At 41.7% G+C, this 25,356-nt stretch overlaps 1 protein-coding gene across 2 annotated transcripts in view; it reads right to left on the reverse strand.

The window, feature by feature from the left end:
• CCDC162P (coiled-coil domain containing 162, pseudogene) overlaps positions 1-25,356 on the reverse strand; it is a 195,329-nt gene that overhangs the window by 95,686 nt on the left and 74,287 nt on the right. For both annotated transcript variants that reach the window (XM_060419505.1, XM_012182637.5), the window contains 6 exons: positions 19,457-19,649; positions 16,982-17,109; positions 9,883-10,083; positions 8,515-8,636; positions 5,810-6,038; positions 1,893-2,095 (listed from right to left, as the gene is read on the reverse strand). In XM_060419505.1, the coding sequence (XP_060275488.1) occupies positions 1,893-2,095; positions 5,810-6,038; positions 8,515-8,636; positions 9,883-10,083; positions 16,982-17,109; positions 19,457-19,649 (1,076 nt within the window). The remainder of the gene's footprint in view (positions 1-1,892; positions 2,096-5,809; positions 6,039-8,514; positions 8,637-9,882; positions 10,084-16,981; positions 17,110-19,456; positions 19,650-25,356) is intronic.

The following is a 25,356-nucleotide window of genomic DNA, read 5'->3' on the forward strand; positions in this document are numbered from 1 at the left end:
TGCTGCTGCCACTGTTTTCTGGCTTCTCCTCTTCATTTTCAAATTCCTGGTGTTTCCTGGGGTTCCAAACCCAGTCCTCTTCTCACCTTCCCCCTGTCCTCCTTGGGAAGTCTGTCATTCAACTCTGGGCCATTATCATCTCCCTTTTGTGTAAGAATCTGTGACCCCATCTCTGTCCTCCCTCAACTCTGAGCTCTCTTCCCCCATGACTTGCAGCTCCATTCAGATGTTGCTGTGGCATTTCAGCCTTCTGTGTTTAGAATTCCTTCCTTTCTTCTCTTATCCCCATTTAAACACATTTCTTCATCTTGAGAAGTTGGTACATTAAGGCTGAGTTCAAATGACACCTACATTAGTTTGCTAGGCTGCTGTGGAACAGTACCAAGCACTGGGGGTGGTGGTGCTTAAACAACAGAAACCTGTCTCAGTTCTGGAGGACAGAAGTCCAAGATCAAAGTGTTGCAGGGCTGGTTCCTTCTGGGGGTTCTGAGTGTAGGATCTGTTGTAGGTTCTCTCCTCGTCTTACAGATGTGCACCACATTCTTATGGCTTCACACTGTTTTCCTTCTGGATACATCTGTGTCCAAACCAGCTCTTCTTAGAAGGACACCAGATATACTACAGGGCTCTCTATATTAGAGCCCACCCTAATAACTTCATTTTCTCTGTAAAAGACTCTATCTCCAAATAAGGTCACATTCTGAGGTACCAGGGCTTAGGGCTTGAACACTTAAATTGTGGAGGTACACAATCATCCCTAGGCCTTCTTCTGCGGAGCTCTCTCTGATTCCCTTAGAAAGAATGAAACACTCCATTCCCTGTGCTCCCATAGTATTTTGTTCATATGACTAGAATATCATATTAAACTCTATCAGGGGTAACTTTTACATTGTGAACTCCCTGAGAACAAGGATCAGAAATTATGAGGCGGTAGTATCATAGTGGTTAATATTATCTTGGCCCATAGTTTGATTTCTGCTTCTACTACTTTCTGGTTATGTGATCTTAGGAAAATTACTTTTCTGAGCCTCTACTTTCTTGGTGGTAAAATGTTTGCAAGCTATCATATCATAATTCCATATCATAAGGACATCATTAATCTATTATAACATAAGAATATTTTGAGAATTAAATGAACTAATACATGGAAAGTTCCCAGTACAGACCCTGGACACAGTAGGCCCTAGATCATGGTTTATGGTGGATAATTGGACTCTCTGTGTCTTCAGGGACTCTCATGGGACAGAACACGAAACTCATGTATGTTTGCAACAAATCCTCAAGTTCCATATTTTTCCCATTTAGGGAACATGTTCACATAAATGTCTTACCATCCTCTCATGCTCAAAGCCAAAACAGAACTCACCAAGCGTTCTCTCCCCCTACCTGTTGAACATTTCATACTTCCACCAGACCTGGGTGCTATCACTGACTCATTCTTTCCTTTCTGAAGGCCCTCCACTGGTTCTTCTCTGCTATTCAACTTCATTATATTTGAGCACTCAGTATCATTAGGTGCTTGATGAGGGTCAGTCTTTATACCCAATAGGATACTATGGAAAACAACACAGACAGAGCTTTTACATTTAGGGAGCTTACATTAGCAGGAAAACTAATAAACCAACATTAAGCACCTAATTAAAAGGCAATGGCTGAATGGAGAAAAAGCCCAGGTGCTTAGAGGAGAACCCAGACTAGCCGAGTAGTCAGAGAGGCCTGTGGGAGACCTGAGAAGAGAAACAGGGAGGGAGGGAAGGTGGAAAGGAGGTCATCATTTCAGTCATTTAGAAAGCTCACTCTGGTTACTCTGGGGGCACAGATGGGGCAAGGCTTGCGGTAGGAAGATCCACAGTCTATTACCCTCCATGTGGATTGTGAGTCCCCCTACTGACCGTGCCAAGTGTACACTCTCCAGACTCATCTCTATCAGCCTATGCCGGAGGGTCAAGAGTTCCAAAAGTTTGGAAAACATCTCCAGGAGCAGCATTTGGGAATCTTGGCCTTGGTTCTGTCCTTGGTCTGCTGCAGATTTGAGTGCAAGCAGGCCTGTCTCCCCCACAAGAAACGGATCACCCATCACTTTAGCTGAAAATAGCTGAAAGAAAACAGAATACTTTTAAAAATACAAAATAAAGAAAGAAATTTGAACATATTAAGAAAAATATGTCAGCAGTACAGACTCTGGATCCAGAGTTCCTAGGCTTGAGTTCTAGCTCTGGCACTTACAAGCTGTGAGATTTAGGGCAATTCACTCAATTTAACTGTCTCTCAGTTTCATCATCTGTAAAGTGGCAGTAAGGATAATAACAGCACCTCAGTTCAGTTCAGTTGCTCAGTCATGTCCGACTTTTTGCAACCCCATGAATCGCAGCACACCAGGCCTCCCTGTCCATCACCAACTCCCAGAGTTTACTCAAACTCATGTCCATCAAGTCAGTGATGCCATCCAGCCATCTCATCCTCTGTAGTCCTCTTTCTTTCTGCCCCTAATCTCTCCCAGGATCAGGGTCTTTTCCAATGAGTCAACTCTTCCCATGAGGTGGCCAAAGTATTGGAGTTTCAGCTTTAGCATCAGTCCTTCCAATGAACACTCAGGACTGATCTCCTTTAGGATGGACTGGTTGGACCGCCTTGCAGTCCAAGGGACTCTCAAGAATCTTCTCCAACACCACAGTTCAAAAACATCAATTCTTCAGCGCTCAGCTTTCTTCACAGTCCAACTGTCACATCCATAAATGGCTACTGGAAAAACCATAGCCTTAACAGGAACTAATAAATCATAACTGTATCAGAGGGTTGTTGAGAGGGTTGAGTTAAATATATGCAAAAGTACTTGGTACATAGCATTTGCTATTATCATTATTATAAATGTTTTAAGCCAAAATAGAGAAATGACAAAGATGACCTAAATAGAAGTCTCTGATATATTTCAAGTATTTTAGTGACCAATGATAATAATGATAATTTCTTATAAACTCTAATTGAAGTTTCAAAATTTTCAAATATTTTCATGTATATTAACTCATTTTTATTTTCACAAGATCCTCGTGATTTAAATCACAGATTCTATTATGTCCATTTTATCAGTTAGGGATCTGAAGCAACACTGACATTTTCTAAGGTCAGACAACAGCACCAAGAATGAATTTATGTTTCCTAGCTCCAAGCCGCAGTTCTAGAGTACACCAAGCTGCCTCTTCAGTGCTCCTCTGCTCAAGTCATCCAAGCCTTGGGTGATTCGTGAAGTTACTACATTGTTCTTTAACATCCTCCTGGCTTGGTCACCTCCTCTGCTCTGACATTTTTGCTAGCTTCTAATATACCACTTCCAGCAAGGATCAAGTCTGGGGACCACCTATAGTCTGTCTTTCCTGGTTTGGCATCCCAAGAGTAGATAGACTTATCTACCAAAGGCCTTGCCTACTCAAGGATGCAATTTCTAGACAATTGAAGTCTTCCAAAGTGATCAAGAGATTTATTAATTTCCTGCTTGTCTTTTGAGCACAATACCTGCCCCATTTCCTGTCCCAGTACAAAAGATTAATCTGAACATTTATCATTTCTAGGTCTCAATTTGAACATATTTTGAAAAATAATAATTTAAACTGTATGGGAAATTCTCTGGTGGTCCAGTGGTTAGGACTCGGTACTTTCACTACTGAGGGCCTGGGTTCAATCCCTGGTTGGGGAACTAAGATTCTGAAAGCCATGCAGAGTGACAATCCATCAATCAATCAAAAATAAAACTGTGTGGCATCAGCCCAGATATTCACTACAATTTTTAAGAGAACTAAAAATACATTTTAAAAATCTGGTATCATAATTGCTGCTGTTTTAGTTATTAAATCGTGTCTGACTCTTTGCAATCCTATGGACTATAGTGCCCAAGGCTCCCCTCTCCATGGGATTTCCCAGGCAGGAATACCAAAATGGGTCACCATTTCCTTCTCAGGGGATCTTCCTGATCCAGGGATCAAACCTGGGTCTCCTGAATTGGCAGGCACATTCTTTACTATTGAGCCACCAGGGAAACCCTGGTACCGTAATACAGTGTGAAAATAATCCTCAATAAATGGTAGTAGGCTACACAGGTAATAATGTGGGGAAAAATTCTGTTTTGAGTCCTATCTTACACCACATACTCACTCATACGCACATACACACACACTCCAGGTGGAATACTAAAAGGAGTTAAATATTTTTGAAATAAAATAAAAACCGTTAGAAGTTAGAATAAAGGAAGACAAATATGAAACATCTGGAGGAAGTTTGGCTTTCTGGATTTATGATAGAAGAAATCACAAAGGAAACGATAAACAGATTTGACTATATGAAAATAAGTTTCTGTTAAAAATTTAAAAGACAAATTGGGGAAAATAGTTGCAGAAAACATTATGGACAAATGGTTAAAGTTTTTTTTAAGAGGCGCTTGTGTAAGTGGATAGGAATGATATTAGGATTCCAAGAGAACAATAATCTAAGGGGAAGAACAGAAAATTCATAAAAAATACAGCTAGTATCATGACATTTGGAAGAATATTTAATCTCAACAAATAGCAAGGAAAGAAAATTAACAGTGTAATGCCACCTTTATATATTATATGCATATATTAGTACAGACATTATATGCTTACACCTAACGCTGTAGAATATTGCAGAACTGGTACCCTGAGACACTATTGGTGGTATTACAGTTTGGCATGACTTTTCTGGAAAGTGATCTGCCAACATGTATCCAAAGACTTAAATTTTCTTTCAGTAAATCCAATTCTAAGAATCTATCCAAAGGAATTGATTCAAAATATGGTAGAATCTGTGAGCATAGAGATGTATCTTATGGAATTTTTAATAATAATAAAACATTGGAGATTACTTGAATGTCTCTCGATAGGGAAATGGTTGGATAAATTATCATTCACCACTTAAAGGAATTTTGTGGTCATAAAGGTTAAGTATAAAGACTATTAGCAACAGGGAAGAATATATAATATGATGCAACTTAGAAAAACAGGAGATAGTATATGAAGACATGATTAGAAAGAACTATGTAAAATATGTATATAAAGAATACTTGAATTCAGAAAAATAATGATTACAAATGCATTTGAGTGGTTATATTTAGGGTAATTTTCTGTTTTCCTCTTTTGCTAAAACTCTGAATTCTATTTTTTGATTAACTTAAAATTAGTTTAAAAGAAAACAAACTTTTGTTTGAACTGGAGAAGATAGGAGGCTGAGATAGACCTGTGGAACAGATATTTTTGGCAGCTGAAGCCTGGACATTTCCTTTATCTTATAGCAAGTACCTACAGAGGGTAAGATCAAATTAGAAACCCAGGTCTCCTGCATTGCAGGTGGATTCTTTACCAACTGAGCTATCAGGGAAACCCAAGTTAATGGCAGGGCTGAACTTAGTCCCGATCACTGACTCCTCCCTCACTCAGCGCTATCTCTCCTCTACCAGATTTTAGCTCAGGACAAAACAGTACATTTTAGGAAGAGTCTTAGAAAGAAAAAAATTTAATTAAAAAATATATATTGTTAAACTATAACAAACCAGAAAATACTTTCCCCCTACCTGTGTACATTTCCCTTTAAATGATAACTGTAGCAGCACCCCAATAAACTGGAAACATTGACCAAAATGAACAAAAAAACCCATAAAAATGTTGGCAAGCCCTAGGACTATGATCGATCTCTGGCCAAACAGGAGGGGAATAGAGCCAAACAAAAACAAAGCTAAGTAGTAACATCTGGGAGGAAACATTCTCTTTGCCAAGGACCCACCTAACCCCTTCAGAGAACCTACATCTTTCTGGAGCTGTGCACTGTACCAGGACTCGGGCTTGGCTGGGGTGAGCCACACATCCAGGGCCAGCTGCAGCACACGTCTCTCCAGCAAGGTGAGGGCACTGGCTGATGTGGGCCTGCAAGTGTGGCGGGCCTCCCTGAGGAGGTGCTCGAGGGCGCTGGGGATACAGGAAGCCAGGCCCAGGGAAGGGTGGAACTCCAGCAGATAAATGTTTTTCAAAGCGGAGCTTAATGAAAAGAAACAATTAATGACAAATTTTACACGATGAAGAACTTATTCTGTTTCCAGATCTTATATTTCTCAAGACCAATAAAACACTCTTACAATCCAGGGCATTATAAAAAACTGGCAGGTCAACAGGGCCTTAGAGGCTGTCCAGGGAGCCCATCAGGTTACACAACATGCTTTTTGCTTTAATGTGAACTTTTTTTAAGACATAGTTTACTCTAAAAGCCAGTAAGGATAAGATTCATTCATTGTATGTCACATCATTATGCTGTACACTTAAATTTATATATGCTAAGCTGCTAAGCTGCTTCAGTTGTGTCCGACTCTTAGTGACCCTATGGACTGTAGCCCACCGTGGGATTCTCCAGGCAAGAATACTGGAGTGAGTTGCCATGCCTTTCTCCAGGGGATCTTCCCGACTCAGGGACTGAACATTCATCTCTTATGTCTCCTGCGTTGGCAAGTAGGTTCTTCACCGCAAGTGCCACCTGGCAAGCTCAAATTTATACAGTGCTGTATGTCAATTGTATCTCAACAAAGTAGAAAAAAAAATCTAAAATTGTATATGGAAAACCTGTCAACATTTCATTAGCCAAATATTTGAGAATGAGATAACTTCAAAGTGTCTAAATATTAAACAAATACCTTCCATGACTATTTCTATTTTTCACCTGATTCTTTATCCCTTTTTCTTCCCAAAATGATAATGAAGATGGTTTTTAAGTTCTGTATGCTGCTGCTACTCAGTCGCTTCAGTCATGTCCGACTCTGTGCGATCCCATAGACCGCAGCCTACCAGGCTCCCCGGTCCCTGGGATTCTCCAGGCAAGAACACTGGAGTGGGTTGCCATTTCCTTCTCCAATGCATGAAAGTAAAAAGTGAAAGTCAAGTTGCTCAGTCGTATCCGACTCTTAGCGACCCCATGGACTGCAGCCTACCAGGCTCCTCCGCCCATGGGATTTTCCAGGCAAGAATACTAGAGTGGGGTGCCATTGCCTTCTCCGTAAGTTCTGTATACAACTATTGGAATCATTCATGTTTGCCATAAAGATGTTATATTTTATAAATGAATGAGGCCAGAAACAATAAACACTTGTCTGTGGGTTATTCTTTTGGAAATAAAGGATATAGTATCAGTCAAGTCAAGGGCCTTTCTATACCTGCTAAGTTGCTTCAGTCATGTCCGATTCTGTGCGACCCCATAGACGGCAGCCCACCAGGCTCCTCCATCCCTGGGATTCTCCAGGTAAGAACACTGGAGTGGGTTGCCATTTCCTTCTCCAATGCATGAAAGTGAAAAGTGAAAGTGAAGTCACTCAGTCGTGTCTGACTCCTAGGGACCCCATGGACTATAGCCTACCAGGCTCCTCTGTCCATGGGATTTGCCAGGCAAGAGTACTGGAGTGGATTGCCATTGCCTTCTCCCTTTCTATACCTACATAGAACTAAAGATCCAGCCCAGCTTGGAGCTTGTCACCAGCTTCTTGGTTCCTCTGTACCCTCAAAGCCTGGAAAGGTGCAGTGAGGGTGAGTCACACTACATATCGAGGAGGTGAACTTATGAACTCTCTCCAGGTAATCTCAGGAAATTCAATCTACAACAAAAGGGGTGGGGTGGGGGTCACAAGATGAGTCTGCAGAAACCTTTCTGCTGACACTTGCTAGAAAAAAGAAATTCCTTTTTGAAAAATTTTAAGCACATCCATGTTTCTTATATGTTGACTTATATGGAACCTCTAATAAATCCTTTGACAGCATTCTAATAGCAACTGGGTTTTTTAGGACTTCTCATGGGAATGAAGATTCTGCACCCAGGGGCTGCTACTTCTGCTGCGGTGGCTGCTGCTGCTAAGTCGCTTCAGTCGTGTCTGATTGTGTGCGACCCCAAAGATGGCAGCCCATGAGGCTCCCCCATCCCTGGGATTCTCCAGGCAAGAACACTGGAGTGGATTGCCATTTCCTTCTCCAAGGCATGAAAGTGAAAAGTGCATAAGGGTAAATTCTGGCCTCTTATTCGTTATTTGCAAAGTGAATCAATATCGAGTTCACAAAGGAATCCCTCTTCTATGCCTTTTATATTTACTTCTCTCATCACCAAATCGGAGAAGGCAATGGCACCCCACTCCAGTACTCTTGCCTGGAAAATCCCATGGATGGAGGAGCCTGGAAGGCTGCAGTCCATGGGGTCGCTGAGGGTCAGACATGACTTAGCGACTTCATTTTCACTTTCAAGCACTGGAGAAGGAAATGGCAACCCATTCTTGCCTGGAGAATCCCAGGGATGACGGAGCCTGGTAGGCTGCCTTCTATGGGGTCACACAGAGTTGGGCACGACTGAAGTGACTTAGCAGCAGCAGCAGCAGCATCACCAAATACTTGAGTGGTGTTTTGTAGAACAGTAGTATACTTAACAGTATACCCTTAAATTATCCAGAAATTAAATGTAAAATGTCTAAAGACAACACCAACTTACCAGCTATTGTTGATGGAAATGAGTTGTTTGCAAATTATGTTAAGGGGAAGTCCAAATGTATTGCTAGCATCTGGATGGCCTTTTTGCCAAAGCCTCTGGACATACTCACGCTGACACTCTATCTAGAAATGTCACATAAAAGTTAAAATTAGAAAAGTTAAACTTTCCCATGGATGTGAGTTATGAGCCTTGGCATGAGAAGAACAGAACATCAGCCCTTTGTGTATCTTCATTATTTGACTAATTTTCACACAGACATGAGTTTTAGGGATTCCCTCACATAGAGACATGGTTGTTTTTTAGTCTGAGGCAAGGATCAGTCAGAAAAAGCAAAGGCAACCAGCTTTAGGCAATCTTAAGAGGCACAAGAAAACTTCTTTCTGTAAAATAATTGACTACAAGGAAAAAATTATAAGCAGGCCTAAGGAACTATATTAGCTTTTCCCTGGAAGTCATAGACTGTGACCATTTCCTGTAGTGTTCTAGAAATAGTTGCAACATTAAAATATATATATAATTTTACACATTTAATGTCTTACAAAGGGGTAGGCTTAGTCCTTTCACTATAGATAAACTGTGATTGAATGAAAATAGGTTGTCAATTCTTTGTGGATTATTAAATGTCATTAGCATTGGAAACCTCCCTTTAAGACTGTAGTTATGCTTAGAATTCAACAATGCAAATAAGCTTACAAATCAACATTATGTATATGCTGTCCTAGGAAACCCAGATTCTGAATTGGTACTGAAAAGAAAATACAGTTTTCAGTTTTGACCTGTGTTTTCCATCCTCTTCTCACATGGAATCTTCAGTTCAGTTCAGTCACTCAGTCATGTCCGACTCTTTGTGACCCCATGAATCGCAGCACGCCAGTCCATCACCAACTCCCGGAGTTCACGCAGATTCACGTTCATCGAGTCAGTGATGCCATCCAGCCATCTCATCCTCAGTCGTCCCCTTCTCCTCCTGCCCCCAATCCCTCCCAGCATCAGGATCTTTTCCAATGAGTCAACTCTTCACATGAGGTGGCCAAAGTACTGGAGCTTCAGCTTTAGCATCATTCCTTCCAAAGAAATCCCAGGGCTGATCTCCTTCAGAATGGACTGGTTGGACTGCAAGCGACTCTCAAGAGTCTTCTCTAACACCAAAATTCAAAAGCATCAATTCTTCGGCGCTCAGCCTTCTTCACAGTCCAACTCTCACATCCATACATGACCACAGGAAAAACCATAGCCTTGACTAGACGGACCTTAGTCAGCAAAGTAACGTCTCTGCTTTTGGATATGCTATCTAGGTTGGTCATAACTTTTCTTCCAAGGAGTAAGCGTCTTTTAATTTCATGGCTAAAAAAACCCAAACATACTCACCTGCTGGTTGAGGATGCCCCTCACCAGCTGCAGGTGAAGCCTCAGACAGGTGCATTCCTCTCGGTAGGCCTTAATGAAGTAAGGATGACTGAAGTCAAACCTCGGGCACCTGTGCATAATGTCTGTGATCACTTGTGCTAAGGCAAATCTCTCCTCTGGGTCCAATGCATGCTGGTAGGCTTCAAAGTAACTGTCCAGAAGCTGAAAATAAGGTTTATAGTCAGGGGACAGGGCCCAGCAAAGGAAGAGAAGTGAACTCCCAACCATTTCCATGCTTTGGGAAGCCTTTCACCATCAATAGGAGAGAGACAGCTCTGGGTATTGGCCCTGGGTGGGCAGCCGCAGCATCAGAGCAGCACAGACCAAGTTAGGGAGGGCGAGGGAAAAAGCACTCATTGCACCTCTGTCCCCTCTTCCTCTGCTCTCTACACATAAAAGGGGAGTAATATCATGAATAATACAACATCTAACAATTATAAGTTCCAATGAGACAGTGAATTTGATGTCACTTCATCAAATTCTTTTATCTTCAACACCTTTTCCCACAGACCAACTCTCCTCCCCCTGTTTTATTCTATTACCAAAGGCAGGCAAGTAGCCTCCACCCCTCTTCTACATCATCAGCTCCATTTATGACACCTTCTCTTTAATAGCTTGCCTATTTAAGTGTTACATATGTAGAAATGGTGGGGGAGGGGTTAGAATGGCAAGTGGAGGATGCAAGTCCCCTCTAAATATAAAGGTATTTATTCCAGATCAGACTCCACTCAGAAGGGCCTATGTACAAAACTCTCAAGAGCATCCGGGAAGCTTCTGTTTTACTGAAGTTCACAAGTCTTTTCTAAAAGCTGAAAAAGGCTTCCCCACACTAAGTGTTGAAGAAACTCAGAAAGATATGCTGTTTATTTAGTTTTTACATTTGTTTATGAACTTAGGGAATTTCTGTTCTGCGTGTAAATTTTATTTGTGTTTAATTAGTCATGGTGTTAATCAGAAAAAGCTCTTCAGAGTTCACTGGACTGGAATCCCAAACAGATACCTAAGAGCTGATATGCAAGTAGTTCTGAACAATGTAGTTACTCTTTTTGGGTTGTTTTAAAACTTTCATAGGCCTTAGACACACTTAGTTTTGGAGACCCTGTCCCATACTATATCAAATATATTAAAACCCATCAATTCTTTTGGTAAAAATGTTAAATGATATTTATAATTTTGCTTTTCAAATTGTTTGGCTATGAGCAATACATTTCATTAATGATGACTGATTTCTCGGTAGTATGTATTTGAGGATTTTTATGAAGTGAGAAAATCTGATCTATAAATTATTTTCACATGTAATGAGATGTTTCCAAGTACTCAAAGTTTTCACATTTTATGGACATGTCATTTAAGCATTTATTGGTATCTATTTTGTATTTTCTTTTCATATTTCCATGTAATGCATGTTTTCTCTCAGATAGCACATATATCCAATGGTCCCTGAAAAGCCTTTAGATTCTAAACACTGAGTCTATATCACCTGATGGACAAAACCAACTCTGGCTGAAAGCTTCTGAACTTCTGCTCCCACCAGCCTCACAATGCAATGGATTCCTTTCCTCTGCCTATATAATCCAGCATCATCCCTAGAGTCTCAGCTCAACATGCCCCTCCTCAGTCTTCTCTTACCCCACTCCTCTACTGCAGGCCTCATGCTTCTGAAAGGCCTCAGCTCCGAGGGTAGCTGTAGCATCAAAGGTGCAGGTGTGCCCAGTGAGTTCACTTAGTTGACAGCAAGGAGTGGATTGTTGAGTCTGCAATTTTTGCCAACCTGATAGCCAAGCACACTTTGAGATGCATTAGAGCATTTTTTGTTTCCTTGGGTAGTGATCTTCCTGATGGTTTGAGGCCTGGGAGCCAGCCCACTTCTTAACAAACTAAGGAATTTCCTAAAAGGAGATAAAGAGCACCTTTCATTGTGTAGAGTCCATAGCTAGGAATGAAAGACCAGAAAGAACTGAGGGTGTCAGCACTGCTTGAATATAGGTGGCAACAGCTCAGGAGGAAGTAAAGGAACCTGAGTGGCAAGAAAAACCAGGAGTGTCTCCATCTTGCAATAATAACTCCTGAGGCTCCCAAGAAGGCAAACACTTGAGAATCAATAGAAGCCTAGGAATCAAATATTGCCTTAGCAATAGATGTCCAGTGTCTGAAGGCTATTCAATGCTAAGGCTCAAGGAGGGAGAGCCTGGGGCACTTTATTTAAAGTGAAAGTGAAGTCGCTCAGTCGTGTCTGACTCTGCGACCCGTGGACTATGGCCCACCAAGCTCCTCCATCCATGGGATTCTCCAGGCAAGACTACTGGAGTGGGTTGCCATTTCCTTCATCCAAGTACTAACATCAAAGATTTCAAGGGAGGAAAGGAAGCCAGGTTGAAAGAAGAAGGGGGAGGAGGTGGGAGAAGGGGGGCGAAAGGGGTGGCCTTACAGACATCTCCTGCCACCTACAGATACCCAGGCGTTATGGGACTTTTCCCTGGGCCTCCAGAGAAGGGAGGACTGGAACTCAGCCCTACCAGAAATCAGACCAGACCAGAACCAGAATTCGAGTTCTCTGCCAAGAGGAGGTGATCAGTCTCCAATCCTCAGCTCAGGCTGAGGGCCCTTCGACCAGATTCCTGCATCCAGGACTGGGAGACTGGAAAAACAGGGAAGGATAGAAAGGGTTAAGGAGAGGAAAGAGAGAGGGAAGGGGAGAGAGGTCAATAAAGTCTCTTGTTCCTTACTGGTCAGGGCACTCTGGCCAGTTGTCCACATCAGGAGGAGGACAGGGACAAAAGGGTCCCAGTTGCGGCTGCTGGGTCTGGTCCATTGGCAGGCAAGCTGGCCCCTGAGTACCCCGAGTGGTCAGGATGTCAGTCTCAGTGAAGAAGAGTCTCCGCCAGAGTCGCCATTTGTTGCAGGAAGAGGGACCCCTTCCAGGGCCCGAAACTGGGCTCTTGTCTAACACTCAGAAATGAATTGTCCGAGGAGACACATGTGCTGACAAAGCAAGAGATTTTATTGGGAAAGGGCACCCGGATGGAGAGCAGTAGGGTAAGGGAACCCAGGAGAACTGCACTTTATTTAGCATCCAGTTTTGCAGGATGCACTTTGGGAAACACTGGTCCATGGGAACTTGGGTCAACCTTAGTATACAAAGGATAACACCAGAAGAAGCTAAAAGCTTAGTGAAGGAGACTTTTGGGCCTAGAAAAGAAAACAACAGTTTCGAAGGCCCTTGCTGAATCATCTAGAAATCATCATCGGAGAAAACAAAACAGAACTTTAGGTCCTGCCCTGATGCTCCAGGCTGGTTGCATCTATCTGGGACTTATCACCCCCTGTTCAGAAACCTTCCACCCCCTACACCTGCCCAGAAGACTCATCACCCCCTGCCCAACTACAAATGCCATCTCAACTAAAGAATACCCAAAACATCCCGCCTGATTAATGTTTCCCTTATCGCTTCCACAAACCACCCTATAAATATGGAGCCTCTCTCCACGCTCAGCCTGGTCATTAGGCCGACTGTCGCCCCTCCTTGCCTGAATAAAGGTAACCTACTTCTGTTGAGGTCGTCTTTCCTCTTTCTGCCTTGGCGCGAACTATACCTTACACTTAGGACAGAGAGTGTGCTCCGCAAGTTAAAAACTCACACACCTGAGAGTGTGAAATGAAGAAAGGTGCAGATCCCTTGTCTTTAAGAGAGCCTCAGGGAAAATGAAGCCATCAGGGTGATCTAAATGACATTAATCCATCCACAGAGCTCTCTACTCTAGAGTAGCATTCAGTTATTAAATAGCAGAAGACAAAGCAGGAACAAAGGAGTGATGGGGTAAGGAGGCTGTCACTCAATAGCCTAGGGGAAGATTAAGAAAGAAACAGTAACTTCCCTAAATCATTCTCAATGAATTTAAACCTCTTTGGCAGGACCAGGGCAATCCCAGGAGCTGGTTTATAGAATTTGTATTGCTGCGACCTGCTTTTGTACAATGAGCCCTACTGTTTGGTTATTTGGCAGGGGAAGATTGTGGGGAGGGTTCTTGCTAGTGATTCCAATCTGGTGATACCAGGTTGCAGAGGCAGGTGCTAAATTGCCATCATCACTTTGTTGTTGGTAGAATTACCAGGCTTAACAAATAAACATACAGGTCATCTAATTAAATTTGAATTGCTGATAAACAACCAATACTTTTTTTAGTATGTCGCAAATATTGTCATATTTTACCTGGCACCCCCAGTTGTTGAGAAGGAAAAGGTGGCTCTTTTTAAATTGACAACACTTTTTTCAAGCTTTGTCCTCCACCTTGAAAAGCTCTCAGATGGCCCTTTGCATAATTTTATTATGAATTCTTTCATCAGGGGTAGGGCCGTGATCTTTACACCTCATAGGTTCTATTTATTATCTGTTTGCTAACTGGCTCATTTCCATTTGAACTCTGGACTGACATTTGTCTAAGAAGTCTTCCTAGCCTGTCAAATGTCACCTGTGTATGTCAAGGGCCAACTTGCAGGCAAAATAATGTGCGGTGCACACTGATGGTAGGCATCAAATATTGGAGAAAATAGAAAAGAGCCAGAATGAATAATCTCAAACCATACTGTGTTTATAGACATTTTTTTTAACCTAAGCCTCTTTTTATTTCTTGGATTTAAAAAAACTTTTAAAAACAGTACTTTAGGTCAAATGAAAGTGTAAAAGAGAAAATCAGTGTCAGACACATCTTGTCACAGAATTCTCTGCGCTCCCCCCGCCTCCCTTTTCTTAGTGCTCTAAACACTAATTCAAATTATCCTGAAAATGTGTCCTCTGATGGCTATGGAGAGAATTAGCAGTTGGTATAAACGTCACTTAGGAACTGGCAGAGCTGATGCCTGGCTTCTGAGTCTCTTAATCCACCTAAACTCATACCAGCTCTGTTTTTATGAGCAGTTTGTATAATATGGTTACTTGAAGGATTTAAGGCAACCTAATGTATTTGAGCAATTTTTAACTTTAGTGATTCCAATATATTGAACAATCAAAAACAGCTGAAGACACTTAGCAGTAGACTCAGTACTGGGGGAAATCAATTGTATTCCAGACAAAAGTCTGGTTTATCAATTAAAAATAGGCTCTTTTGACAATTTCTGGAATTCCAGAAATTGATTTGGAAGGCTACATTTTCCGGGTTTTTGCAAAGATAAGTCAGTTTCTATAGGGAACTTATTCTCAGGGTAGAAAGGAGGGAGATTATTTTCAATGGTTGTTTTAAGTTAGAATATTTTCATGTACCATAGAAGAAACTAGTAGACAGCCCTGGTAACTTAGCACAGAATGAACACTAGGCCAAAGTGAGGAGAAATTGGTTTGTTTATTTATTACTCTTTGCCTTTCTGTTCTTCTCTACTATCAAGTCCTCCGTAGGAGGCCTAGAAGAACTGAAAACAGAGGTGGGGAGAGCAAAGAAAAGGGGTACTGCCTACAACTCAATCTGGACAAATAAACATGTCGAGTTTGAGGATTTTGTATTACTTACACTTAATGCAGCCTCTCCAGTTTCTATACTATGAGGCTAAATCTCCCATTTACTCAGTTGATCACAGTGAGCTTCTAACTGACAGATCAAGTGTCCAGATGCACACTCTAGAGACCAGTTGTCTTTGGAAAGAGGAACAATTTTCAAAGCTATGGCTTGCACCCTGGAAGTCTAGCCAGTTGTTTTCCAAAATTGGATGATCTACATCTCCATGAGTAACAGACCAGAGGGTAGATGAAATGGTAAAACCCTCTACTAGAAAAACAATTCAAAGAAAACATTTCCCCGTCCACATCCTCTTACCACATCACAACTCCCTGTAACCTGGTTTCCACCTCTGCTGCTTTTTGAGAGAGTCCTACAAAGCTAACGATGACTGCCTGATGGCTAACCCCGTCTGGTTGTTAGGACTCACGTTTCTTTATGTTTCAACTGTTCTCCACACAGGTAATCATCCTCTCCCAATTAAGACTGTTTTCTTTCTGTGGGCTTTCCTAATGTTATCCTTTTCTTTTTGCTGCAGTCTCTTTGGCTACTCCTTGTTCCTCTCATGGATTCTTGTCCCATGACCTTCCCCTTAAATGTAAGTGTTCCCAGGGACCCATTTCAGACATCTCTTTTACTACTCATTTTGATACATTACTATGGTATGACTTCCACCTTTACACCTCAGCTCATAACTGCTCCTGAACTTCAAACCTACAGCTCCTATAAAACATTTATGCATACATGCTAAGTTGCTTTAATTGTATCCGTATGGGCTGTAGCCTGCCAGGCTCCTCTGTTCATGAGATTCTCTAGGCAAGAATACTGGAGTGGGTTGCCATGCCCTCTCCTCCAGGGGATCTTCCTGATCCAGGGATCGAACCCATGTATCTTAGGTCTCCTGCATTAGCAGGCAGATTCTTTACCACTAGCGCCACCTGGGAAGACATTCACACCTGGGTTTTAGCAAACTCTCCTCCATGCCTTGTGTCCTAGACTCAAAAAAATGTTCCCCTCTAAAGAAGCCACTCTTCTTTCATTCTGTTTCAGTCGACAGCCTCCTCCCTGAGCTTGAGGAAGTCATTTTAATTCCACTCTCATTCTCTCATGCCAACATCTAGTCTTCAAATCCTGTCATTTCCATTTCTGGAAATCCTTGCCCAACTGCTCTCACCCACCCACATGTGGCCTACCCGTCTAAAGACCATAATAAGGTCTGTCGGTTTGTCTGCATTTAGCAAAGTGAGGCCTGTCCCTGACAGCACAATGAACATGAATGGAATCATCACACACATTCTCCTTGAAAGCATACATGTCATAAAAGGGCCTAAATTATACAGCCCTCTAACAAATTTCCCTTAAGCTGAAGCCATATCCTTCACATTTTGTTTTTTGTAATAAAGAACCACAGTAAAGAACATAAAATTGATTATATACTTACAACTAGCCAAGATTTTTAAAATACTTATTCACTTCATTGGGAGTTGCCCTAAAAGACCCATGGGGTTTAAAAAAATATATTGGGTTTTATAAGAATGTTTTTAATAGGTGTTTTGTTTTCTAGGCAAAAATACCTGGCGCTTGCTTTCTAGAAGAGTTGCTTCCCAAGTCCACATGTCATACAGCACAGCAAATCTGTCCACACCTGCATGGGTCCATCCCCAGTCCTGGTCAATATGTGACTTGCTGCCCTGTTTGTGACCTGGGAGAGAAAAGGATGAAAATGATTAGAGACAGGCCTCACTATAGAGGTATTGCTAGTAGAAATGGACCCGTCAGATTGTCAGCTCCCTCTCAGGAATGAAAACACTAAATGGGTAGCTGGGATTCCCAAGAATTGGCTAAAGAGACATGGGCAAGACTAGGTAGGCCTTAAGTTCATACTTGCTGACTTCTAGATCAACAAAGGTTTTTGTGTTTACTTTTCATTTTAAAAGACTAATTTTAGAAATATAAACCAAAATTCAGTTAACATGAAAGATTTACTAAAATCTCCTCAAACCTGTAATTTAAAAGCAAAACATACATTTCTCCTCTGTAAAAACAGGTTCCTGGTGATTTAACAACAAACCTAGTTTAAACTGCTGTATCAATTGATGCCAACCAAGTCAAAAATTTTCAGGGAAATTTCTAACGTATTTCTTAGTTGTGCTAATTACTAACTTAAATCAGTAAGGGTAACCATTGCCATTATTCAGCTAAAATATTTTCCCACTATAGTACTGTAAGTTTTCATTGTCAGCATTATTTTGCTTAAAATTTTAAGTAGTCTGTTTCAGAATAAAATATTAAAAAGTAAGGGATTTTCAGGTTTAGTGATTATCAAGAATATGATGGGTACTGAACAACAGAAAGCCACTGGTCAGGAATTTCTCCAGCAGCAGTTGGGAAATCATTTCACAATGAATGACCATATACTCACTAGCTCAGTGAGATATGCTCATGTGACTAAGTATTTCAGTCAAAGTAAGTTCTTGGTAGCTAAACACAGTCACATTCTATTATAAATTAACATCAGCAAAAATGATGCATTGGTATGTAGGATCACCAGTAAAGATAAAAGCTAAAAGTTGAAATTAGGTGCTCTGGAATGTTGGATGCCATCACTGCATCCCATGATTCATATCCCAAATGGTCTTTGGCAAAGGGAGAGCAAAGAATTTAAACTAATACTAAATTAATTCTTTCTGGGATCTGAAAGGTTAACTGTCAAACATTCTTAGAGCAGCATTTTATAAAAATATGAACATGAATTATCCTTAATTAAAGTCTACATATATTACAAAATAGCACAATCTCTTGGTAAATTTCCCTTTAGGTGTTACAATTCATCTAGAAACTCTAATTTATTTCCAAATGGAATACTAATGCCATCATATTATTCCAACAGGAATATTCTTACCTCATTGATTTCTAAAACTGGATAAATTTGAGTGATGCCAAAAGAAAGACAGAATACAGATTATAGGTTATTTGATTACCCTGACTAATGATTTCTCCCTCTGGGGCTTGTCTGACATTTTCCTAGCCAGGTCTTCTTGCATCCTGGTGGTTTTTTGTAAGGAACTCAGAAATATCTCTGCTTCTAACTGCAGTTTCCCCAAGGTCAATTATTTCTTTTTTTGTCACTTAGGGAAAAAAGTCATTAATTTCACTTGCTTACTTTGCTTCCCTCAGGGCCCTGCACCTAGTACGTAATGCAGAAATGCTACTGGGCAACAAGTAGAGTCTAAACAACAGTGTCAGACTTTATTTTTTGGGGCTCCAAAATCACTGCAGATGGTGACTGCAGCCATGAAATTAAAAGACGCTTGCTCCTTGGAAGAAAAGTTATGACCAACCTAGATAGCATATTCAAAAGTAGAGACATTACTTTGCCAACTAAGGTCAGTCTACTCAAGGCTATGGTTTTTCCTGTGGTCGTGTATGGATGTGAGAGTTGGACTGTGAAGAAGGCTGAGCGCCAAAGAATTGATGCTTTTGAAGTGTGGTGTTGGAGAAGACTCTTGAGAGTCCCTTGGACTGCAAGGAGACCCAACCAGTCCATTCTGAAGGAGATCGGCCCTGGGATTTCTTTGGAAGGAATGATGCTAAAGCTGAAACTCCAGTACTTTGGCCACCTCATGCAAAGAGTTGACTCATTGGAAAAGACTCTGATGCTGGGAGGGATTGGGGGCAGAAGGAGAAGGGGACGACAGAGGATGAGATGGCTGGATGGCATCACTGACTCGATGGACGTGAGTCTGAGTGAACTCTGGGAGTTGGTGATGGACAGGGAGGCCTGGCGTGCTGTGATTCACGGGGTTGCAAAGAGTCGGACACAACTGAACGACTGAACTGAACTGAACTGATAACCAAGCTACAGTTTCCAACAAATGGGGGACTTGAGCTGGAAACAAAACTTTATCTTTTCTAGAGTGGTGTGTGTTACTATTATATATGTGTTTATATTTTGAGGCGGGAGGTGTTAAATAGAGCCCTTAGCGTTTTTTGTCCATTTGGATAGGTTGATTTTTGTCTGGTTGATTTTTAAAAATCTGACTTCTGACCTTTTTCTCTCTCAATGTAATGGCTGGCCACAAGCAGCAGTTTTGTCTCTAGGTCCTTCAGATCACTCAAGGCTTCATCATACATGACATACACCCCTTGCTGGTCCTGGGTGTGGATGTAACCAGCATCCATACTGTAGTAGTCATCCTGGTTCTCCACTTCTGAGAACTCCATGAATTGGATGCTCTGGACCTGGGAAAGAAAGCCAAGCCTGGAAGTTACCAGAACAGGGAGAGCAATATTTTGCCAGCTCAAATGGACAAAATGGCAGGCTCGGTCTCCACACAGTGGGCTATCAGCATGGAGCTGTAGACATGAGGAATGTACAAAGAGCTAGCTATGTGTAGGGAAAAAGATGACAACAAAGAATGTCAGGGAAGAGTAGTTCCTAAGATGGATAGATTAACCAGTTGATTAAATTTTATAATTAATTCAGGATTATCTGGGAAAAGACAGACAGTAGAGCCAAGGGATAAATGTGGTCTCTGAAGCCAGAGTGCCTGTGTTTAGGTCCTGGGGCTTCCCAGGTGGTTCTAGTGGTAAAAGAATCCGCCTGCCATTGCAGGAGGTGTAAGAGACATGGGTTCAATTCCTGGGTTGGGAAGATCCCCTGGAGGAGGGCATGGCAATCCACTCCAGTATTCCCCCCACCACCCTGTCCCTGCAGATTTCAAACTATATTAGAAAACTATAGTAATCAAAACAGTTATGACATTGTCATAAAAAATTGGATAAATGAAACAGAATATAGAGCCAAGAAATAAACCAACACATATATGCCAATTAATTTACCACAAAAGAGGCATTAATATACAATGAGATAAGGACAATCTCTTTAGTTCTTTTTTCCTTATTGGGAAAAATGAACAGCCACAGGTAAAAGTATTAAACTAGACCATTATTTTACATTATATATAAAAATTTACTCAAAATAGATTAAAGACCTGAATGTAAGACTAGAAAGCATAAAATTCTAATAAAAAACATATATGGTAAACTCCTTATTATCATAGTTGGCAATATTTTTTACATCTGACTCCAATAGTAATGGCAACAAAATAAATACATGATTTAAAAAAAATTTTTTAATGAAGAATGTGAATTCATTGAAAGTAACTTTTTTTTGACAAGAAACACAATTTATTATTTGCTTACTTCTCTGAGGGTTCACCACGTGGCATAAGGTGCCACATGATACCCAGATTAAAAGCACAGCTTTGGTGGTTGGGGCTTTAAGTAAGAATAGAAAATTCACCTTCATCATCATGTATACATGCATGCTCAGTCGTGTGCAACTCAGCAACCCCGTGGACTGTAGCCCACTAGGCTCCTCTGTCCATGGGAGGATTCTCCAGGCAAAAATACTTGAATGGGCAGCCATTCCCATCCATGGCCAGTCCAGTATTCTTGTTTGGAGAATCCCATGGACAGAGGAGCCTGGAGGGCTACAGCATTTAGGGTCACAAAGATTCTGACACGACTGAAGCAACTGAGCACGCATGCACTCTGCCAGGACCTCACTTTAAGCAAGTCACTTAGGCTTTAGACTCCATTTCTTCATCTATCACACGGCGACAGTGGAGACACTACAAGGTTTGTTGCCTATGATACCATTTGTGTATGTATGGCCTCAGAGATCTATAATCAGCTATTTCTCTTAATCTTATAAACACTTCTAAAATGCATTAACACAATCTCATGACTTGGTGTCCTCCCAAAATTCATGTCCACTTGAAACTTGTGAATATGGCCTTATTTGGAAATAGTCTTTGCAGATGTACACAAGTTAAGATGGGGTCATACTGGATTAAGGTGAGCCTCAATCCAATGAGTGGTGTTCTTATAAAAAGAGGAAATTTGGAAACAGACACAGAGGAGAGAAGGCCACTTGAAGACAGAGGCAGAGACTGGAGTAATGCATCTACAAACCAAGGAACACCAAGGATTGTTGACAACTACCAGAAGCCAGAGAGGTAATGAGGGTTTTCCCTTGGGGCCTTCAGAGACAGCATGGTCCTGCTGACACCTTGATTTTGGACTGTTTCCAGAATCATAAGAGAATAAATTTCTCTCCCAGCTGTTGTGAGCCACTCACTTTGTGGTACTTTGTTATGGCAACCCTAGGAAACTAACACAAGTTTTGAGTAGTCCAATCATAATTTTATTTTTAGATGACCAAGGGCCTATTGCTTCCTGGGAATCATTATTCTCATAATAACTCTCATAATTTCAAACTCCTCTACCCTGTTCCCCACTCCCAATGTCCAGCCTCCCTCAGTCTCAGCTGATGCCCCTCCTCTTCTCCATTCACACACAAACCCACCACGCTCGCCCCCCCCTCTACTGCTCCCTCTGCACTGTAGGGGCCTATTATACTCCCCTTCACTAAGGTCATTCCCTCCCACTCTGAAGCATCTCTTCTCCTTGCACATCTAATTCATCTCAACCAGAAATTTCCCAACTGACACTGATACATGCTCCTGGCCCTCTTATTTTAAAATATCCTCATACCCTTCCCCAGGTTCCACCTTATGTCCCTCCTTCTCACAGTCCAATCCCTCCTAAAACATCACCTGTCTCCTTCTCCTCACCTCCTAATCCTCACCCATTCCCATCTATGTCCTGTTTCCATCAAGCCACCCGAACTACTTTTACAAAGACCAATAATGACCATCCAGCAGACTTTCTATAGTCATCTTTATGTAATCTCTCAGGAAAATTTGACATGGTTTAGCATTCCCTGCTTATTGACCCACTTTCTGAGGTGGCTTTCTGGGACTCCACATTTTCCTTGCTATCACCAATTTTTTAGCCATTTCTTCTTTATCAGGTCATCAAATAGTGGCCCACACTCAAGCTCCTAGGACTTCCATCTTTTCTTCCAATAGTGCTTCCCTCGGAGATTGTACACTTTCACAGCTGAGATAACCATCTTTAGACCATTTGCTCCCCCATTTGTATCTCCAATCCAGACCTCCTAGAATTCCACACCCACATATCCAATTATCTATTTAGCATCTGTTTCTGGGCATCTCAAAAGCCCCTTAAATTTAACATGATCAAATCATGTGCTCTCCCCCATGAACCTAGGCCACCTCCAGCTTCCCCACTTAGTAAATTGCACCACCACCCATCTACTTCCTCTAGCACGAATCATTCCAGATGTCTCTATCTCACCCGACATGTCCAATCTATCACTAAGTCCTGTTGATTTTACTTCCAATGTCTCAAATCCATCCAACTGCATCTCCACCACCCACTACCCTAGTCCAAGCTGTCACTATCAGGCACTAGAACTAGTCTAGCAGCTTCTAAACTGGTTTAGCCTGTTAAATGGTCTTTCCACTTTCCTTCTGGCATGGGCTTATTCTCCCCTCCATTTTATTCACTACTAGCAGAGGATCTTTTAGAAATGGAGCTTAGATTATGTTATCCATTCTCCCCTTTAACATCTAAAGCCTCTAAAGGCTTCCCATTGCTCATAGTACAAAAAAAAACAAAACTCCATAAAAAGACCTACATGGTCTGCTCCCTGCCTATCTCTTTCCAGTAGTTTTGAACCAAATGTGATTTTACCCTCAGAGGACATTTGGCCATGTCTGGAGACTTTTTTGGTTATTATAACTTGGGGGAGGTGCTACTGGCATCTAGTGGGTAGAGGCCAGGGATGCTTCCAAATATTCCACAGTGCACAAGACAGTCTCCCACAATAAAGAATTATCAGGCCCCAAATGTCAATAGTGCCAACGTTGAGAAACCTGGGGTTACTTTTGTTTTGTACCACTTTCCACCTGGATTACTGTGTCCCAGCCATTCATGTATTCTTTTGATTTCCTCTGGGTACCATGCTTCTCTGGTCACAGGTACTCTGCACAGACTACATAGCCTTTCTTTGTGGAATTGGCAGACATCTGGTGTTCAGTTGCTCAGTTCAGTTCAGTTGCTCAGTCGTGTCCGACTCTTTGCGACCCCATGAATCGCAGCACACCAGGCCTCCCTGTCTATCACCAACTCCCGGAGTTCACTCAGACTCACGTCCATCAAGTCAGTGATGCCATCCAGCCATCTCATCCTCTGTCATCCCCTTCTCCTCCTGCCCCCAATCCCTCCCAGCATCAGGGTCTTTTCCAATGAGTCAACTCTTCGCATGAGGTGGCCAAAGTACTGGAGTTTCAGCTTTAGTCGTGTCCAACTCTTTGCGACCTTATGGACTGCAGCAAACCAGGCTTCCCTGTCCTTCACTATCATCTCCCAGAGTTTGCTGAAACTCATGTCCATTGAGTTGGTGATACCATCCAACCATCTTATCCTCTGTCATCCCCTTCTCCTCCTGCCTTTAGTCTTTCTCAGCATCAGGGTCTTTTCCAGTGAGTCAGTTCTTCGCATCAGGTGGCCAAAGTATGGGACTTCAGCTTCAGCATCAGTCCTTCCAATGAATATACAGGACTGATTTCCTTTAGGATGGACTATCTTGATCTCCTTGCTATCCAAGGGACTCTCAAGAGTCTTCTCCAGCACCACAATTTGAAGACGTTGATTATTCCACACTCAGGCTTTTCTATTGTCCAGTTCTCACATCCATACATGGCTTCTGGAAAACCATAGCTTTGACTATACAGACCTTTGTAAGCAAAGTAATATCTCTGCTTTTTAATATACTGTCTAGCCTTGTCATAACTTTTCTTCTAAGACGCAAGTGTCTTCTAATTTCATGGCAGTAGTCACCTTCCACAGTGATTTTGAAACCCAAGAAAATAAAGTCTGTCACTGTTTTCATTGTTTCCCCATCTATTTGCCATGAAGTGATGGAACTGGAGGCCATAATCTTAGTTTCTGGAATGTTGAATTTTAAGCCAGCTTTTTCAGTCTCCTCTTTCACCTTCATCAAGAAGCTCTTTAGTTCCTCTTTGCTTTCTGCCACAAGCATGGTGTCATCTGCATCTCTGAGGTTATTGATATTTCTCCTGGCAATCTTGATTCCAGCTTGTGATTTATCCAGCCCAGTATTTCACATGATGTGCTCTACATGTAAGTTAAATAAGCAGGGTGACAATATACAGCCTTGATGTACTCCTTTCCCAATGTGGAACCAGTCTGCTGTTCCATGTCTGGTTCTAACTGTTGCTTCTTGACCTGCATACAGGTTTCTCAGGAGGCAGGTAAGGTGGTCTCGTATTCCCATCTCTTTCAGAATTTTCCACAGTTTGTTGTAATCCACACAGGCAAAGGTTTTAGCGTAGTCAGTGAAGCAGATGTGTGTGTGTGTGTTTTTTATTCCCTTGCTTTTTCTATGATTCAAGATGTTGGCAATTTGATCTCTGGTTCCTCTGCCTTTTCTAAATCCAGCTTATACATCTGGAAGTTCTATGTTCATATACTGTTGAAGCCTAGCTTGATGGTATTTGAACATTACTTTGCTACCATGTGAAATGAGTAAAAGTGTATGGTAGTTTGAACATTCTTTGGCATTGCCCTTCTTTGGGATTAGAATGAAAACTGACCTTTTCCAGTCCTGTGGCCACTGCTGAGTTTTCCAAATTTGCTGGCATAGTGAGTGCAGCACTTTCACAGCATCTGCTTTTAAGATTTTAAATAGTTCAGCTGGAATTCCATCAAACAAAGCTGGAGTTCAGCTTTGTTTGTAGTGATGCTTCCTAAGGCCCACTTGACTTTACACTCCAGGATGTCTGGCTCTAGGTAAGTGATCACACCATTGTGGTTCATTAAGACCTTTTCTGCATATTCTTGCTACCTCTCCTTAAGATACTGTTTCTGTCCTTTATAGCACCTATCTTGGATGAAATATTCCCTTGTGATCTCTAATTTTCTTGAAGAGATCTCTAGTCCTTCCTATCCTATTGTTTCCCTCTATTTCTTTGCATTGTGATCTTAAAAAGAC

The sequence above is a fragment of the Ovis aries genome, chromosome 8 (genome assembly GCF_016772045.2).
Source record: "Ovis aries strain OAR_USU_Benz2616 breed Rambouillet chromosome 8, ARS-UI_Ramb_v3.0, whole genome shotgun sequence".
NCBI lineage: Eukaryota > Metazoa > Chordata > Mammalia > Artiodactyla > Bovidae > Ovis > Ovis aries.